The following is a 14452-nucleotide window of genomic DNA, read 5'->3' on the forward strand; positions in this document are numbered from 1 at the left end:
AAAGAAAAAGTTGTATAATTGTACTAAAATCATGTATATTATCCTACTGTCCTATATATAGTACGCTAGTATTTGTAACAAGTTATACGTAATTTATTTATATTATTTTGCTAGAATAATTATTTAGTACAAAAGTTAAGGTTATCAACTAGATATTAACACAGAAAAAAACAACTCACGAGTAAAATATAACTTTTTATACATACCAGTCATTTGCCATGTCTGCAACGCACTTTTATTACACACTTATAAGGTAAAATATAAGGTAAAAAACTGTTAAAATAACTGCCTTTTTATTTTTTCTAATAAAGCTGACACGTTTCTTACTGCAAATCATAAGACTAAATAATCTTAGATAAAGAGGGTATTCTGATATTTTTTTTTATTTCTACTGTCCTAAATATAGGACAGTAGGTTTATCTGGGTTAATAAAGTAAACAAATAATCTGGCCGCATAGCCCTTCTATCATGCCGAGTTATTTCGGATTTCATTATGTCAGAAGAACTTAGTTTTATTTTAAACTGCCTTTTAATTCCACCGTGAATCTTAATGAAAGCTAATTCTTCAAGAAAGTCGTCATACAGTAGTGATAGCGGGTACTTACCCTCACCGGGTGCCATTGTTATGACGACATCCTGCTCATTATCAAGTAAAGTTTCAGCATTACCGGGATTTACTGGTTCATCTATTAACTCACCAAGTTCACATATGCATTCATTTTTATCTATACGATCATTATCACCATCAACTTCGTCGTCGTATGCCCAGTTATCATCATATGTAATATTTAATTCTTTAAATAATTCTGTTTGGACTAAATATTTTGCTGCTTCTCTCACTATTGCAGGACGAATACGCTCCTGACGACCGTGTTTGTAGCACATTTTTCGCTTCAAAACAAGTGTTATGATATGACTATCAGATGCATGCCGTGGTAACGCTGAGATCATAGTGTTAACATCGACTGGAACGTTGACTACATTCCCTACCAATCCATGTTGATAACCGAGACCTTGACCTCGCCTGACTATTTTAAGGAATATATGTCGTGGTGATACAATACGTTCCTCAAGTGGGGTAAGTTGTTGCAGAACATCTGGAATTACAGGATAAGTTAAACCATTGTACATGGCAAGCCTTGGTATTTTGCCTTCTTTTAGATATTTTTGACACGTGTAACAAAATGAACCACAGCCACCAGATGTTTTGATTTGAAATAAATCATTTAGGTTTTGATTTGAAAATGTTTTAGGCAACTGATCTTTTCTCATGACTCTAAGCGAATTTTTGTGCCACAAACGACAGCAACAGGAACAGATATTCGTGTGACCATCTGCGATATTATCAAAAAAATTTTGACGTACGGCCATCCAATCACGTAGATAAGTATTTTTTCTAAAATTACGGGTCTCTTTCTCACGTTCAACATAATCTGAATCCTGCCTATTTAATTGATGTTCAATTGTGTTATGACTTTGCTCTTCATCTCTGTATACAGGATCCTCTCGTAACACACGATGAGCAGTCGTGTCACGAGCTTGTTCATTTTCTTTGTATACAGGGTTCTCTCGTAACACACGATGAGCAGCCGTGTTACGAGCACGTACATTATCACGTTTCCGTGTAGATTCCTGTGACCTTTGTAATCTCTTTGACAGTCTGTTTCTTATTCTCTCCTTAATTTTAACGTCTTCTTTATTTATCGATTCACGTTTTTTCTCTTTATTATATTTTTTAAGGTCTTCTGACGATTTTCGTTTCCGAGGAATAGATAGATTTTTTTGAGAAAGTGTATCACCAGACTTATCAGCTACTAAAGACGCAGAGTGTTTAGGAATATACGTCCTGGATATTGGCGTCCTAAGTCACCTGACTTAGGTGTATAGGTCATGGAGTATACTGAGGTATCAGGGATTACGAGTGCGGTATTGACCTAAAGATGCTGACCTTGAGATTCCTCGAGGTCCGTCGCCGTACGATATGCCACAGCTGGCCTATTAATTTTAGGATGAGTTTGCTTGTATTTCTGTTTAGCTTCAAGTACTTGTTCTGAGCGGGTTTTTTTAGACTTTTATGGACGACCACCTTTATTACGTCTTGGACGACCAACCTTTGAATCTTGCGTTTTATTTACCAAACTTTCCTGCGTATTATCGTATGTATTATTTAGTAATTCTTCGGACCCGATTGGCGAACAAAAATCATAATGACCCGATGATAAATTACCCGAAAAAAGTAAACGCTTTATTGCATATCCTTCTCTGCCAAACACACCCCTCAGAATACCCGTATTACGTTCATACACTTCGAACCTCGCTGGATACAAAACTCCTGCTGCCTTCACCTCAGCAGTACCGCCATAACTGGAGGATTGGAGCATCGTAGCTTTGTACTCTTGTCGTGAAGAGAAAGGATCTCCCCGGGCATTGCTTGTATACAAATTAAACTCGTTCCAGTTGTCATAAATATAATTAACTATTGTAGTTCTTAGTAATTGTGTTTGATCAAAATTAGTGGAATTGTAAATAGAAAACGCTATTGCATGAAATAAACAACTTCCATCGGGAGGCATAGGTATTATACTATGTAAAATAATGTTTTCGTTGACGATTAATGCAACTGTAGCCATAATTATATCTTTACAAAGTTTTGCAATTGGACAACAAAGCAGAAACAAACAAAATCGGCGAGAAATTGTCGCAAATTTTACTTATTTCGGAACGCGTGCGAACAGCATGCGGGCGCTCGTGCGAATGGCGCACGGCTGCCGCTCGCTGTGTGACGATACCCCTTCTCTTGGCCAGTCGCCTTCCCCGTGGGCCAGTGCGAGCGCGTTCATGCCCCGCCCCGCGCCCCGCGTGCCTCCCGTCCCACCAGCGTCCCATCATACTTCGCCAGTAGAAACAATACAAGCAAGCTGTCTGATAAATACCAACAATAAGAAATATAATAATGTCATTGAATTTAATTATAAGTATAACACTTTAAGCAGTTAGGACGCATTTAGATTATACAGCTACATTCACCAAAACATCGGGATTGAATGACGATGAGTGAGGTCGTCTTTGCCGAACTGTAACTGTTGCTGTTGCTGTAACTACTATTATGTTTACAATCACAATTTTTTTAGTGTTATAACTACTTAAAATTTTAAGCTTTTCGGAATTTTTCTGTTACCTGTGCTGTAAGCTATTGCTTCTTACCAAATTTCGAGATTCTATGTCAACGGGAAGTGGTCTTTTGGTTTTAATTCCCTTGCGTGTAGTTGCGAGTTTCAAAATATGCGGTATCAATGGTTGTACTTTTGCGTTTTTGCGTTGACTTAGAATTTTTTTTTTTTTTCACGGGTTAAAGGCAATTAGATGTAAGTATTTGATATGAATTTCAACTTGATAGCTCTACGCGTTCATGAGAAAAAAAGTAATAAGTTTATATTTATTAAAAAATATATATTTTGTAATGTAACTAAAAATTTGAGGTTTTCGGAATTTTTCCTTTATGTGTGCTTTAAAACGTTGCTTCATGCCAAATTTCAAGATTCTAGGTCGACTAGAAGTACCCTTTAGGTTTTGATTCCCTTGCGAGTACTTGCGAGTTTCAAAATATGCAGCTTAAATTGCTGTTTCTTTTGATTGCGTTGACATAGAAGTTTGATTTTGTTACAGCTTAAAGGTATTATAGACCTGAGTATTTGGTATGAATTTCAATTTAATACCTCTACGCGTTTATGAGGAAATGGGTAGTAAGTTTAAAATTATTAAAAATATATATATTATGTGATGTAACTAAAAATTTATGGTTTTCGTAATTTTTCCTTTATCTATGCTATAAGACGTTGCTTCGTACCAAATTTCAAGATTCTGAGTTCACGGGAAGCTCCCTGTAGGTTTTGATTCCCTTGCAAGTGTCGAAAATTTGCGGCATAAACGGCTGTATCTTTTGATTGCGTTGGCTTAGAAGTTTGATTCACAGCTTCAAGGGACAGTAGACCTGAGTAATTGATATAAATTTCAGCTTCATACCTTCACGCGTTCCTGAGAAAAAGGGCCTTGACAGACGGACGGACGGACGGACAGACGGACAACAAAGTGATCCTATAAGGGTTCCGTTTTTTCCTTTTGAGGTACGGAACCCTATAAATAAGCCTTTCACCATTTATTAGCACCATCATCACCAATTTATAGCATAGAGTGAACCAAATATCAGCACTGTTGATAGTTATGAAAAAGGGTAGGGTAATATAGATTAAAAAACAGTGTTTTCAGCTTTTCTCTTTTTTTATTTAGTCTGACAAAGTTTTAGAAAAGAAACAGTCACATAAAATAACTTTAGGTCTTATTAACTAACGGTCATATTCATAATCAAACACTTATCGAAGGTATAAACCTATATTAGTTAAAACGTCATTTAAGCCTATCAGACGTTCGATAAAAATCTTTATTCATAATCGTTCGATAAACCTCCTATAACTATAATGCTGTTATTGTACATAATATTGCCATTCGGTAAAAAAAATGGTAAAATATGAATGGTAGAAAATAGTTACAATTTTTTTACCTGTGGACAGATTCAAATTGAAAAAAATTATCTTTTGACAAATATCGCGTCATTCAATTTAAATGCAACATTGAAAAAAGTTAAAATGAGCAAAATTAATAAAAGGCAGAGGAGTGAAAATTGGGTAGAAGAAGATAAGGTTAGTGTAACAGTTTTATTATATTCGCAAGTCTGCAATTTTGCACTGTCATTTTCACGCATGCATTTGTAACATTTATTGTTTTTGCTTTTTAAGATCATCTTAATAGATTTGGTGAAGGAGAGAGTGCGTGAAATAGAAAATAAAAACACCGACACGAACTCCAACGCTAAGAAAGTGGTGGCATGGAATGATTTAAAAGAGAGGTGCTTTTTAATTTAATTTTGCTATTATTGTTTTTCTCTATCTCAAACAATATTCATTACTATTAACAGATTTGTTAATTGTTGTATTTTTTAAGAATTACTCTTAAGCATCATCTAATAAAAAAATAAAGTCTAATTTCAGTTTTAACTGTATGTGCCAAGGAGCTCCACGCACTGTAAGCCAGTTGAAAGCACAGTGGGGCTTAATGAAAATTAAAGAGAAAAAACGGAAGGCTGAGCAGAGGAAGGAACTTTTTAAAACTGGTGGTGGTCCGCCTCCAGTTAAGGAAGTTCCAACAGAAGACATTGGTAGTTGGCTTCCTAATGAGTTTGTAGTCGACTCCAATGAATTCGACTCTGATAATGTAAATCAGGTATTTTATATTGCATCTTTTCATAGTCTACTATGTCAACTATAATCACTCTTTTGCAATTACTTAATTAAGAAATATTATCATGTACTGCAAAATTAAAAATTTATCTTTACAGCACATGAGGAGCAAACATTCAAAGAGTGATATGTCCACTGGCTCAGATTGTTGGGTAAATGAAAAAAAATGAAAACTTTTACTATGATTTGTAAAAGTTAACATAGATATATTTTTTTTTTTTAGAAATGAGTAAGAAATGCAGATAAATACAAAAATATTTGACATACAGCATCTAAAGTACAAAACTAACATAAATATTTTGGACAAAACCCACTCTGCATGAAACTGGTGGATAAAACATTATTTGAAAGTACAAGTTTCGGACAAAACTTAATTTGAATGTATTAAGTATATTTCAGAAAGGCATTTTGAATGAGTAATTTGAACTAATATTATTATTTTATTAATATTGTTTTAGTTTGTACATACCTTTCAACAAATAAAATACTTTTTAAATTTAAATCAAAGTTTTTATTAAAACGTTTACAGGATTTGAAAACAAGAATTTTAGAATTACAAAACTTTTAATTAAATCCTTACAGAAACTTCTTCCTCTAAACAGTCACAAATATCTTGGTCTTCTTCCACTGTGGTAGTAGCAGTAGGCATAGAAAACAATAAATTTTTGTACCAGTCAAACCGGTCATCACTTACATCTTGCCATTTATCACCAAACATAGCACATAGAAGCTTGTTGACATCATCTTTCTTATCCTTGGTAATGGCATGTTCTAAAGGCAAATTATTTAATTTCAGTCTCTGTAGCCGAGAGTTATTAACATTACGTTTTGTCAGGGGCACATATTCTTCTCCTGATTCAAAAATAAAGTTTTGCATTGCTTTCACCTTGACAAAGCATTGCCCACCTCTGTTAGTTGACTTGATAAAAATCCGCTTCATCTCACTAATCATAGACAAATCTTTCCAATATTTTTGTAGGTGTTTTGTATCTTTTATTTCCCAGTCAATGCCACACTTTTTTACTTCTACAATTTGAGAATATACATTGTAATACTCATCCTTAGTTAAAATCATTTGTTGGGTTCTTAGTATTTTTTCAACCCGGCCAAAAACTCTGTCTGCAGGAAGATAGCTGTGGCCACGAACCGGAAAATAAAATTGTATTTCTTTTATGGAGCTTCTATGTGTATACAGGAAGTAAATTGCAGTTCTCAAAACGATATTATTTTTATTTTGAGCCACACAGCCATCGCTGAAAAAGCGTAAACTTTTTTTATTTTGGAAATCAGTTTTTTTCAAGAAATCGAGAAGAGCAGATGATATTTCCACACTGCCCTTGCCAGCTTGTTCTTCGGTCCAAGTATAAAATGTAGGATTTGTACACTCCCGGTCAGTAATACATAAGCTATAAAAATTAAACTGACGGGCATAAAATGCTTCTTGAATTGGTGTTTTAGGCAGTGATTGAATCTGCTGCAAATCAAAACAATAAGTGACGGAATCTGGAATTTCGTTTTTCAACAGTTTATAAAAGGCATTGGCTCTTTGTTTGTGTACTCGTTTCTCAATAATGTATTGGTTGCGTTCTGTTGAACCTTGTGGAGAGGATCTAATTTTATTTTTTAAAAGGGTACAGCGACTGCATATGTCAGAGGCAGGAGAACTGAATCCTATATTGTATTCATTTACAAAGATTCTGCGAAACATTGCAAAATTAACTTTTTGAGCTTCCTGTGCGCTTTCATTATAAAAATTACATAATTTCTTGATGCTAAGATCACACCTAAGGTAAATTATTTTCGACTTCCTTCTGTTATAATGACTTTCTGTTCCTCTTAGTCGACATATGAAAGCTCTAACACCAATTTTCTTCTCAACACTCTTGTGACTTTTTCTATCTCCACCTCTTTTTTCTTCAACAGGATTACCTTCAGATATTTTTTTTGCAATATTTTGCACTCTGGTACGACCTACTTTTAATATGTCGAGAAATAACTTTTTGCATACCTGAAAATTCCGTTTTTTGCTTTTGATAAGATATGTAACAGTGAAATTATGTGAACCTCCAGCTTTCTGTTTTTTATTTTGATTAATAGGTCTCGGCCTTCGTCTTTTGATACTGGTGGTAACTTCAATCATACTGGCTATCATCCCATCTTGTCTTTGTTTACTAGGGATGCTATAAAACTTATCTCTGATTTCTTTTACTATTACTGGTGTTATTTTGTAGCACGAAAATCTTTTATTATTTGACAAATGTGAAGAACACGGCGTATAAACGTTTGTGGAACATGGAGCTGAGTATCGTTTCTTCTTTTCTTCAGCTCTTTTACCTCCAGTTATTTTCCTTTTACGACTTCCAGCAGAAACTTCACTAACTAATACAGTGTCTGTTTCATCTTCGTTCATTTTCAATAACTTACAATAATTTTCTTTATTAAAATAAAAACAATAAGTTGTTGATAAAATAACACAATCAAACCTAACCTATCAATGTCAAAAAGCCGAAATGTGCGTTCAAAAAATGATTTGTCGCAAAACAAGATGGCTGCTTCAAATTTTCTGATTGGTGGAATGGACAAATCACAGTACGAAAAAAATGGACGCTTGGAGAAAACACAGTCTGTTTGAACCTCAGATTAAAAACAAATTTAAATATGGGATAAAACATGTTTAGCACGAAAGTCATACAGAAAACTCCTAGCATTCTACAAACTCTGAAAATTGGTGTTGCCAGTTTAAAAAAATTAAAAATGTGACAAATCACTCTTTGAATGTTTGCCCCTCACATGTTACTTCCCACTCCCTCCAGTGCAAATTCAAATGATATGGATATAGTAAGTGTAATTAAAAAATGCTTAATATGAATGTAGTGTAATACTGGAATCAATTTTGTTAATTAATTGAATTGATTTAATCATCTTTGTTTTAGAATGACTTTGGAAAAGAAAACAAAACAATTAATAAAATAATTTATTCTAGTAAGCTTGTTCAAGAATTTTTGTTACAGTAATTTTAAAAACTATATTAAGTGAAGCTACCACCGGTTCGGAATGTAGATTCAACTGAGAAGAACCGGCAAGAAACTCAGTAGTTACTCTTTTTCAACATTTATAGTACAAAGTTATAATTATACATAATATATTTTCCCTGCAAAACAAAAAGTGATTATACACACAGAAAGTATAATTTATTAAAACATTTACATATTTTCAGATAATTATGAATGTAAACAATGCAGAAGCACCACCTCCTGCAATACCTTCAACAAGCTCTTCAATATTGGATCCACCATCTTCAGAAAAGTCTTCAACATCTCAAATGCTGGGTCCAAAACCTGGAAAAATTAAAAAAAAGGTATATAAAAGTAATTTCATATAAAGAAAAACATGTTGTAATATTTAACTTAGCTTTCAATGTTTGTTTTCTTATTGTAGTGCTTCAGTAAAGGCTGTTCACCGGCAGATGAAGTTGCTGCTTGTGAAATAGAATGCAGGAGGGAACTGCACAGAAAACAAATGCTTAACCAAGACATTGAAACATCTAATTTACAGTTGCAGGGAGAGTTATTGAAATTAAAAATAGAATATTATAAAAAAAATGAATAAATAAATTTTAAACATAAATCTTACTTTGTTTTTTAATCATTTACCTGCAAGTAAGAAGAAATCTATTCATTAAAGTGCCTTGCAATAAAAGCTTGCAAGATTGCAGCAGTTCTACCTCGCCTATGGTTTGAGTCCATGTTACTCAGCTGTTCTGGTAGCTCTTCAGTACTGAGCTCATAATTGTCCTCCACCACATTTGTATCTTTGTGTGCAATTGCAATATTGTGCAAAACTGCAAGTGCCACAATAGTAGTTTTAACATTGCCAAATTTCATTGGCATGCCATGGAGTAGGCATTGAAAGCGCTGTTTCCAAACACCAAAACAGCGTTCTACAACATTTCTTGTTGCAATGTGTGCCTCATTATATAATTCTGTTCAGCATGGTTATGTGGATTTAATATTGGTGTAAACAAATATGGCTCTAGTCTGTATCCAGAGTCACCTAGCAATCTCCCTCTAAACTCCCCTGCTTCAAAGCGTTCCTTTAGGGTGGATTCATTAAATATTCTTGCATCATGAGTGCTTCCTCGCCACCTTGCAACTACATCTCTGATGCGCAGACAAGCATCACAGGTCACCTACAACAATCTTGAATTTAGATTTTATAATATAAAAGAAAAACTTCCTCAATAATAATCATTAACATACATACCTGAACATTGAGAGAGTAAAATCCTTTCCTGTTTACATAATATTGGGCTAAATCACCACCATGCTTCTTTATTTTTATATGGGTACAATCAATGCAGCCAATTACCGATGGGAAGTTCCTTATTTGGCGGAATTCCATCATCAGCCTCTGCTCTTCTGTAAGAGATGTAGGCATCTTTATATACTCTGATGAATGTTTTGCTAGCGCCCGCGCCACCCTGTTGCATATACGGCTAGTAGTAGCTTGAGATAATCCATGAAGGTCTCCCGCATCTTTTTGAATCTAAAAAACACATTTTGAAACGGGTAAAGAAACATTAATGATGAAAAAGATGAAAAATATTTATTTATAAGTTCGCATACCTCACGACGTCCCCAACATCTTATTGCCGTCAATACTTGCAACTCTGGTGAGGTACCACAACCTTTAGCGCTCAGCTTCAAGTCTTCCCGGACTAAATTTATACCGTAAAATGGGGGAATAGAAACTATTTTAAACTTTATTTAGAAGTTTAGGTGATATAACAGCTTAGTTTGATATGTTTTAGGGTTTTATCAGGTGTCCGGGATCTTAATTGTAATCGGATGTCCCGTGTAATATTTACGAAAAAAATATCAAAATGTGCAGATTTTCTATTCACCCCGCCATTGGGGTGAAAAGAAATGTAAAAGGGGTTATTAGAAGAAAATGATAGGGCTGCCACCATTTGTTACGAAATATAATTCGAGCCTTACACTTAATTTAATAGACATCAACAAAAGTATAAAAGTATGCAGTAATTCCAAAATATCAAAATTCTAAATGGAAAACAAACAAAAATTTAAGAAATCTTCTAGTAAAATTAACAAAAACTTAAAAAAACCTTCCAGTAATTTCTCTAAATAAAATCAACAAAAAAATACAATTGTTAAGTGCTTTCTTACTTATCTACTCATCATCATCATCATGATGATCTACTTATTTCTTTGCGTAAATTTCACAAATCTTCATGATTAGTGAAACTTAAAAGCTACAATACCAAGGTACCTTAAATTACTAAGTTGAGATCAAAATAGGAACATGACATTACTACTTAAAATTTGTTTAAAACAGTTATCACTTTCAAAATTAATTCTCATTTTCAGACAAAACTTTCAAAATTTCTTCACTGTTATTGTAATAATTCTTTTTACTATGTGCTAGCAGACTTTGTTTTTCAGTCTTAATCTTAACATTGTCATGTGATTGTATTCGTTTACATTCATTAGGTGGAGGTATCTTCAGATTCTCTTTTAACGTAACAGGTCGTAAGTTTGATCTTTTGTCGCTTTATTATATATATATATATTTTTCTGACATGTCTTAAATTTGATGTCACTTTTATTTCTTTCTTCACTTTCTTTATATTTTTATCTGTGATAATTTGTACCTTAGTAATATTTATTTTATTCTTTTTGCAAGTTTTAGACGGTGAATCGTCAATAACGACTTCCTGGGCTGCATTTTCATCAAAAAAATAAACAAGCATTGATTCAATATCAAATGGAACTTTCGTCTCAATCTTTTCAAATTCCACTGAAATATTTTCACTTAATTTAATTGAATTAACAGCCAATTCAAGCTCTTTATCTTCTCTTAAATTATTTTTGCTTAACTTGAATAAATTAACTCCTTCATCATGCGTAGCCTCTTCCCTAGCGCCTGTCCCGTCATCTTCAGTTTTACATAAGTTCGCTTCCGTTTCTTCACATCCATGTTCCAGTCCCTTCGATTTTGGTCCAAATTGGTCTATTATCTCAACGACTCCTTTTTTCGACGTATTTTTGGTTCCTGTTTCAGTTCTTCTGTTCGTTTCGTCTTCGTTCGTTTCCATTCCTTTACATCCATCTTCCAATCCCTTCGATTTTGGTCTAAATTGGTCTATTATCTCAACGATTACTTTTTTCGACGTATTTTTGGTTTTTGTTTCAGTTCTTCCGTTCGTTTCGTTTTTGTTCGTTTCCATTCCTTCACATCCATCTTCCAATCCCTTCGATTTTGGTCCAAATTGGTCTATTATCTCAACGATTCCTTTTTTCGACGTATTTTTGGTTTCTGTTTCAGTTCTTCCGTTCGTTTCGTTTCCGTTCGTTTCCATTCCTTCACATCCATCTTCCAATCCCTTCGATTTTGGTCTAAATTGGTCTATTATGTCAACGATTGCTTTTTTCGACGTATTTTTGTCTTCTTTTTCAGGTATTTGTGATAATTTTCCCTTTCCCTTCCCGTTCCCCTTCCCCTTCCATCCCGAGCCCGATGTTGAAGGCATATGAATTTCTTCTAACGCACGCGCATCTTCTATATTTTTCTCTTTTTCTCCAGGGTTTCTTTGTCTATATCTTCGTGTTTCCTTTTTTTATTCGGCGTTACAGGTACATTGGTTTCTGCTGTATCAGGAAGTTCTTCATCATCTTCAAAATTCTCCAGCGTCACAGTTTTTGCATTTTTAGCTTTGTTATTTTTGTTCTTTTTTGTCTTTATTTTCTTTTCCTTTTTGCTTGATGATGATGATGCATCAATACTAGAGATATCCTCCAAATCTTCTTCAGCGACACTTTGACCGGCAACAACATTTAGTTTTCGTTTTTTTGTTGGTTCTCTAATATTCATGCTTCCGAATCGCATTTCTTTCAGAAAAGTTAAGACAGATTCATTGATAACCTCTCTGTGAGCTTCAGGGTCTTGACCCTCTTGACCACTTTGTGGCAATCTCGACAAAATTTCATCGACGTTCAAAGTATTAATACCACATTTTTTGAACCCCGCCTTTAAATTGGTATCCGCATTGCGTGAAAGTTCTTCCATTAGCAATTTCAATAATCTTGGAAAACATCCCTTGGGGACAGTTCCAAGACAACGCCCATCATTTTTTTTCCATTTTAGTAGCAGTTCCCTCCACGCATGCTTCATAGGACGGAAGAAAGCGACGTCCAGAGGCTGCGTCAAATGTGTTGAGTTTGCTGGCAGGAATACAAAATCGATATTTTTTTCTTTACATTTTGCAATCAAATGCGCAGAAAGATGAGATGACAAATTGTCACCAATTAAAACCTTTCTTCCTGGCAGCCTGTCGAAATATGGAATAGCAATAGTTGTTATCCAGTCTTCAAAGGTCTTTCCTTCGAACCGGCCAGACGAAGATAATTTATATCGCGCGCCTTTAGGTCCGTACTTTACCCATGAATCATACCGATTCTGAGCTTTGTACACAACATACGGAGGAAGTAGTTTCCCTGCAGCTGTTCCGGCAATCATTAAAGATGTGGAAGCTTTTGAGTGATTCATTACCCTCTCGGGGTATTTGGTGCCACGTTTCATCAAAACTTTTTTTCGACCTGGGTCATCGCTTAAATTCGTTTCATCGTAGTTTAAGATGTGGGTAGGCGGTACGCCATCTAAACTTTTTTGCAACTCTGAATGGTATTCTCTTATGGTATCGGGTGAAACTGCTGCCCTGCTTCTTTTTTTATTTTGACAAATGCGTTTTGCAATTTTATCCGAGTGTCTTTTGAGAAAACCTTCCACCAAGTCAGGTCCAGGAAAATTATTCTTAAACCGCTTATGCTTGATACCTAATTTGTCAAGATACATTTTAACAATAAATCGCAGATCCATTGTATCCAGAGGATACCCCCATTCTGAGCATGCATTTATATTGGTAATCAGGTATTCTTCGTCCGCTTCTGTTAAAGCGGTTTGACCGCCTTGAGGTTTCATCTCTCTTTTGCTGTGACGGTACAGCACGGAAATATTAATATTATATTTTTCGGCAACCAATTTTAATTTGGCACCTGGTAATGCCAATTCCTCCACTGCCTTGCATATGATGGTTTTATCGTACTTTTTGTACTGTTTTTTGTGGGATCTGGCTGATATTTTTGCGGCATGGTGCAACCTAAAATACGAAATAAAATCATTTACACAGCAGACGCAACCCTAGCATAACAAAATCTATTGACCCCGTAAGTGATCCTTTTCACCCCGTACTTATGTCTATTAACCCCTTTACTATATCTATTACCCCCCCCCCCTTCTAGACTTCTATTGACCTCTCTTTGATTTCTATTGACCCCTTTTTGTACCCAAATTTACCTGACAGAGTATTTTTATAATTTTATGAATTTAAATTGCTTTAAAAACAATAGCTTTAGTGAAATCTAGTAAGAATATTGTACTTACATTCAGCATTAAGAATCAAAACTCACAAAAATGCAGTATTAATTTTAAAAACTTAAAGTTTTGAGGAGCTAAATTTCGGCTGTTTTTAAACGGTAAACTTTACCGGTAATTTTCTGTATCAAAATGACAGTTGAGTCATTTGTCTAAGGTAAAAAAAAAAAAACTAACGGTATTGCCAAAATAAAATATAGTTTCTACTAAAATAATATTGAAGAGACTGTATGTAGGAGAGTCGTCTAAACTTAGTTCGGTTTTTTTTTCTATTGCCCCCGTGAATTCTATTCCCCCCATTTTACGGTAATAAAAGTAGCCGTTTCTTTTGAAAACCGATATCGTTTTCGAAATTCTTCATCGTCCAAAGAGAATGGATTTCCTCTTGGCCGATACACTTTTCTGCGCCGATTAATGACATAATTTTCAATGATCGCAATAGCTTGTAAGGCTTGCATATTTAAAAAAATACGTAAGAATTACTTTCACAAAAATTGCAATGTTGAATATGATTAGAAATCAAATGTCATTGCAAACGTCAGCTGATCAAAGTCGGCCATTTTCTTGCTAATATACGTTTATCGAAAGTTTGTAGTAGGGTCTTAGCTTGTATAAATCTAAGACACTTTATCGGAGGTTTATCGAACGTTTTAGTGTTATAGAACGATTATGAATAACACTTTTTGACAATCCACTTTTAGCGAGGT

The 14452-nt window shown here is 34.5% G+C and overlaps 1 protein-coding gene across 1 annotated transcript; it reads left to right on the forward strand.

Annotated features, from left to right (window-relative positions):
• Positions 1 to 2736: 2736 nt before the first annotated feature.
• Positions 2737 to 8864, forward strand: LOC124542494 (the record flags this gene model as incomplete). The annotated part of the gene is made up of 6 exons (XM_047120435.1): positions 2737 to 2898; positions 4770 to 4918; positions 5046 to 5277; positions 5393 to 5446; positions 8512 to 8652; positions 8733 to 8864. Coding segments are annotated over exons 1-6 (870 nt in total), but the record flags the coding sequence as incomplete, so codon positions are not given.
• Positions 8865 to 14452: the final 5588 nt, after the last annotated feature.

Source organism: Vanessa cardui, chromosome W, assembly GCF_905220365.1.
Source record: "Vanessa cardui chromosome W, ilVanCard2.1, whole genome shotgun sequence".
In the NCBI taxonomy this organism is placed as follows: domain Eukaryota; kingdom Metazoa; phylum Arthropoda; class Insecta; order Lepidoptera; family Nymphalidae; genus Vanessa; species Vanessa cardui.